Below are 6,000 nucleotides of genomic sequence, written 5' to 3'. Positions count from 1 at the left end.
CTCCTCTGAGCCAGCATGAGCGGTAGTAACAGAGGCATAACAGAGGCGAAATGGTGTCAGTGTAAACAGCGGAGCCGGCAGGGCGGAACAGCGTTGTGTGTGTGTGTGTGTGAAGCTCGATGTGCTGTTGGGAAAGCACAATGTAAAAAAGGCCAAAGGTTATCGGAGCAGATTTAAACACAGGGCCATTACCCTAAGACAGGTGCAGACCACGACTCTGAAAAGTGAAGCCAAAGCAAAAGGGACTTAAACCTGCATTCTTTTTAATGGCCTGCAGGGGGCGACTCCACTCCTGTAAATACGTCTACAGGAAAATGAGCCGACTTCTCTCTTTATTTATTTCCCCAGTAAACTTTTTCCTAATAACTTTATGGTCTCAATCTGTAGTTTCAAGTCATCTTAAATTCAGCATTATGTTAATTTAGTAAATTATGATCCCATTTTAAAGTAAAAAAGAAGATAAAGCAGGGTATGCTTTTTATTAGCCAAAATTAGCATCCCAAATGATATACCAGTTAGCAGGCACTACTAATGCACGCTGCTAAGCTAGCACAAGCGTTAGCTGAAGACTAATGCTGTGTTTGAAATGCCACACTGTACTAGCAGTACGTACTGATTTGGCCAAAGTGTAGTATGCAGTATGCAAACAAAAGCAAAATGTGTTCTCCAAAAATACCCAGATGTCGTACTGATTCGGAGATAATCTGCAGCATGCATCGGACCAGTCTGCCTCGCCTGCTGTATCCCGCAATGGAACATCACAGTGGCAGTTAAAAAGGCGGACAGCAGCAGCATTCCAGCAGAAGGGGGCGCTATAGCTAAAGAAGCGGTGGTTATTGTTTACTTCCACTTCCACTTGACCTGAGGAAACATCGGCCCCAACAATCCCGACCCTAAGAGTCAAGAGTTAATCCAGCCTCTTCCTATAATTGGATCAGCGGACACACACACACAGGAGAGCACAAGAGGAGCGCTATTACTTTGTGTGTGAACTTTGACCTCTTGGACAGCTGGCCACCAGCGCGCAGGCAGCGAGGAGGCTGAAGGGGCCGACAGCACGCAAATGTGCTTCAGCTCTGGTGTCTTTTAAAGGCGAATGTTTCAAACTGCTTTAGGTCGTTTGATAGTTTTTTATCTTTTAAATTGGGAGCAAAGATCAAATTAAAAATGCAGGAATTGATTTAAAAGCTGGAACAAAAACAAACCCGGGAGACTTTCAGGGGAAACGGCCTCTAAGCTGATTGACTGGTGACCTAAAGGATTTACAAATTATCCTCCGGACTCCGGTCATTGTTCCTCCGTTTGCTAGGATGAGGACTATAAACCAAATCACTCCACACTGACGAGCTCGCTGGGATCTGGGCTGTTGTTTCCTTCTGTTTTATTCTGGTAGTATTTGACACCTTAGACCACTGCGATTCTTTTATTAAGTACAACAACATGTGAATATGACGTCCAAAATAGCACAGGATACAAATATTATAAAGTATAATTCATATTAAGTGTATTTAAAAAGCAAGAGAACATGATTTACACCTGTAAACTAAATTTAAAGGTTGAAAATGCCACTGATAGACCTTAAAGATTCACTGATCATCAGTTTCTTCCATGAGTCCACGTACACGTTCACTGAAACTTGTGAATCCGTGTCTGAAAGTCTTAGCTAATTCTCTCAAAACACAATTTTCCTTTAGTCTTCACATCTTTCCTTCCAAAGAGACAGAACTGTAAATTGTTCTTCATTGGCCTCCGTATAAAATAAGAATCAGCGGCCGACATTTGAATGAAAAGGCATGTTTTTATTACGTCATATGTCACATTTAAACTGAATCCCTCATGTGGCGACACTTAATAAAGCTGCACTGATTAATAGCTCAGCCGCGTGGCGCTGCAGCTGCAGGCCAGCAGGTGGCACCACTGCGCCGTCCTGTGGCTCCTTTTGGCACAGAGACGCGTCCACGTTGTTCCCACTGTTTGCCTTCGCTCTAGTTCCCCTCCCTCCCTCCCTTTCTCTCTCTCTCTCTTTCTCTCTCTCTCTCGGCTTACAGTATACACCTATCTATCTTCCACAAGCATCAGCACTCTCTCCATCAGTCTCCGCGATTCGAGCGCTACTACGGCGCAAAGCATGGCTCCTCTGCGCCCCGAGAACCCGCTCTCCTCCGCTGCGCACCTCTGCGTCTTTCTGCTGACCGCCTCTGCCTGGATGGCACTGCCGGGACCCGCGCGCTGTGACAGCGGGGCTTTAACCCGGCGCGGCGGGGAGGACCGTACGTTGGACATGGGCGGCGGTGGCGGAGGCTCCCCGCCGGGCTTACCGACGGATGTTGACGAGGAAGCCGTCGGCGCGGAGAGCTCACCCCGCTTCAGGAGAGCGCTGTCCCGGGAAAAACAAATGTCTCTGCTCAGCAGTTCCTTCGTGCTCAAAGGGGATGCGACCCACAACCAGGCGATGGTCCACTGGACAGGGGAGAACAGCAGCGTAAGTAGCCGATCCCCATCCTCACCCCGTCCCGTCACGAACCGCTGGTTCGTGCACCACCCCCTCCATACACCCCCCTTTGTCACCTTTCTCCATACATCACTCCAGCCTCAGCGTACATCACCACAAACTAGTTATTGTTCTCGGTGGAGGCTGCCGCTGCAGACGCACGCGGCGCGGCGCAGAGAGGAGGAGGCACGGGGAGGTTTTTACGCATCCAGGTGGTCCTGCTGGACGCGCGCTGGATGCTGTCAGGCTGCGGGCTTTGTTGAAAGATGAGGAGTTTTATAACATGTTCATACACACACAGATGCTCACTGTGTCTCCTCAGACTGTCATTACATCACATGGTGGCCCAGGTTCACCAGCATCTTTATTGTCTGTTTACACTGCGCTGCACAGAGAGGGAAAGTTATTATAATTTAGAGCCTTTGTTTGAACTTCCCCTCTTATTAAATGGCAGTTTAATTAACACAGGCCTCAGCTGACTTCCTGAACCCCTTTAATGTTCAATTAGTGACCCGGGGAAGGTCCCCTGACCCCACTTTGAGAATCACAATAATAAGCACTCATGTGGTAACCACAGCCTGTGTTAACATGCAGAAGGAGTCCAAGGACGCGCCTGTGAGCGCACAGAGCAGCGCAGCGTGGAGACGAGGAGCGCCCACTAAGCAGACAGGCTCTGTGCGTGATTTAGTCACACAAAGCCATGACTGAAATATTGATGGAGCCTTTTTGTCCATGAATTTTGCAGCGCCTTGTTTATTTGTGGTTTGAAAGGCAATTTGGCTCATATGGAAGCGGATGTTGGCTGCTTGTTACGCCTTCGCTGTCAGCGTCTGCAGACATAGTGGCATTAATGTAGATTTGAGGCAGATGCACTGGTTAAAAAAAGAGTCTCACTGGGATTGAACAGAGGAATCAGTGGAGATAAAAATAGCACAAAAAATGATGCATCCGCTGAAATCATGACTCGATTCCTGAGACACTGAATGAAGCTCCTGTCTGAATATCTTAGTCATATTTCGACTGCGTTTGGGATTAAACTCTTATAACTGTATAAATATTATAGTGCATTGTCCTCAGGGTCAGGTCAAGTGAGCTCAGCTCAGCTATGTAAACAGGAGCAGTCTTTGTGATGGGTATTGACAGAAGCAGGGGGGTGGGCGGCTGTTTGAATGGCGGTGTCTGGTGGGGACATCACTCGCAATCAGAGGCTTTCTGTCAGTGTAACACATTGCTGTTTTTACTGGCCGTGGCTGCTGCAGGCGGCTCTGGGAGAAAAGAAAATAACACGAGAGGGAAAATAATGTGGCCGTGTAACAGGCTGCAGACCTATCCCGCTCACATTTGCTGGAGTTTTCGTGACAAATTGGTCTGTAAATAATGTAAACGGTGACATTTGGAGGTAGCGTTCAACTTATTGGTTTTATCGACAGAAGCGAGAGATTGAATTTAAAGCTGCTCAGGGCGCCTTCACACGCTGATGGGGCCAAATCGCAGAAGAAGGGGAAAGAAAGGAAGGCTGAAATCTTGTGATTTGCAAAGTATGTTCATGTTTACTGCATGAGAGACTCAGATGACTCTTAAATGAGTGTCTTGGAGTTTTTACTGACATGTTTTGAACTCTGCGGCTTTGAAGTTGAGCTGAAACTTTTCTGTATCAATAAAATCTGCAGTTATTGTTTTCATTATTCAAAGAGGGAAAAACAGCTTTTGGATATATTTGTCGAAATAATATCGAAGCCTGGAGCGCCTGAGTGGGCGTTTTCCATGGCAGCGCTGACTGGCATCTTAGGGCTGCTGATTTTTTAACCATTTTTTTGTCAAGCCCAAGAAAAACTGCTCTGTGATGATTTAGTTGTAGCTAAATGAATGCTTTTATGCTGCAATTAGAGCTATGTACTACAGCGTGCTAATATTAGCCATAACTCCCACTGCATGTCACTTTTCAGTCATGTAACACCACGCTAAAACAATCAGCCTGATTACAGCGGTTTGCACCACATTTAACAAAGAAGGTTCGGCTAGCTAGCTTTAGCATTCTTTTTTATGCATTGGCCCAGTTGTGTTCATGGCTTATGTTTAACTGCCTGTGTGGTGGTTAAAGTTTTAGTTATATGACAAACAATTTTAGGTGCAAGCAATTTAGTGCAACCTGCCAATCCATGCCGCGACTATTGAACCCTAATGCAGGAGGAGCTATAGAAGGATGCTGGGTGGCAATAAGAGCATACAAGCCATAAAACAGCTCTGGATTAAACCTCCTAAAGCCCCCCTCCAGGTTAAATCCAGTGTTTAATCTTGTAAACATCTCCAGGTGGTGTTTTTCATGTGCTTCAAGACATATCAAGGACAACATCAGCATCATCTCCATGGCTGGGCCTGTCTGCTTTTAAACTGCAGTGTACCAAGGACAGGCTGAACAACACGTTTTCAGATTGGCAGGTTTGAGATGTCACAAACCTGAGGAGCCAATCCCGTTAATAGATGGGGTGACGCTATGCATATCATTATGTGTAACCTATGGCAACCACTTTGGCGATGCGCGAGCCAGCTGTAACTGTCATCGTCATCGACTACATTTCAAGCTAGCTAAGTTTCAACAAATTGCCACTAAATGATTGCAGAGATGTGTTTTGTTTGGCGGTTGGACATTTGCATAGTGGGCGGGGCCTATGCAGGTTCAGGAATTTTTAATGAGGGAGAAGGAGGAGATGCCTTGGGAGGATTTTTACAAGGTAATTAAACGTATTTTGCACAATTTATTATTTCAAGCAGAGCATTTTATACGTCTTAAAACATGACTGGAGCTGCTCTTTAAAGGGGAGGAGCTAGCAAGGGTATCTTTACTTGCTGTCAGGCACTGGGGCTGGCAAGCTAACGCTCTGTTCTTAAATACATGTTAGCGTTAGCTTGTTGAAACATCGACACTGTGGCTTTAATGCTGTAGTGTTTAAGCTAGTCTGACCGGCTGTGAGAAGTTATTGTTAAATAATGTTAGCAAAGTAGCAATATCTTTAAACAGTACAGTTGCAGCTCTGATTTCACGTAGCATTTTCTGCATAGACTGTGTCGTTACTTCCGCCAGTTGTCTACCGAGATGTCACTGTTGTTTTTAGCACAACAACAAGGTGATACAGAAAATAACAGCAAAAAATATATGTTTCCTTCTTTAAGATTACAGTTTTGACCAATAAGAACACAAGAAACACAAAGGCGGTGTTGAGCTGTTTGATAAAGATGAATTTTCCTCCCGACTTGAAGGGGCTCAGTCTTGATCAACTCAAACTGCTCACAGTCCGAGGCATCACAACCCACTAATGACAAGTGGGATTTAAGTAGTTTGGCATTTAAGACCGGGAATTTAACTCATAAGAAAATGACATTCTCTCTACGGACTCTGGCCTTTCTCCTGACGAACACCTTCACCTATTTATTTTTAATTGAGGCGACGGGTCTGCAGGGATCCTGGCGCTCTCTCCGCCACTCACAGGAAGTTGGACTTACCTCCAGTT

General features: G+C 45.8%; 1 protein-coding gene across 1 annotated transcript in view; it reads left to right on the top strand.

Moving 5' to 3' along the window:
• The first annotated feature begins 2,128 nt into the window (after positions 1–2,128).
• sorcs2 (sortilin-related VPS10 domain containing receptor 2) overlaps positions 2,129–6,000 on the top strand; it is a 353,714-nt gene continuing 349,842 nt past the window's right edge. Inside the window, exon 1 of the mRNA XM_069672327.1 lies at positions 2,129–2,482. Coding sequence (XP_069528428.1) covers positions 2,129–2,482 — 354 coding nt within the window. The remainder of the gene's footprint in view (positions 2,483–6,000) is intronic.

Source organism: Semicossyphus pulcher, unplaced genomic scaffold (genome assembly GCF_022749685.1).
Source record: "Semicossyphus pulcher isolate SPU_LCO1_2020_fin unplaced genomic scaffold, fSemPul1.0.p SCAF_21, whole genome shotgun sequence".
In the NCBI taxonomy this organism is placed as follows: Eukaryota; Metazoa; Chordata; class Actinopteri; order Labriformes; family Labridae; genus Semicossyphus; species Semicossyphus pulcher.
Note: the sequence above shows the minus strand (reverse complement) of the source record. Positions and strands in the feature narration are given on the sequence as shown.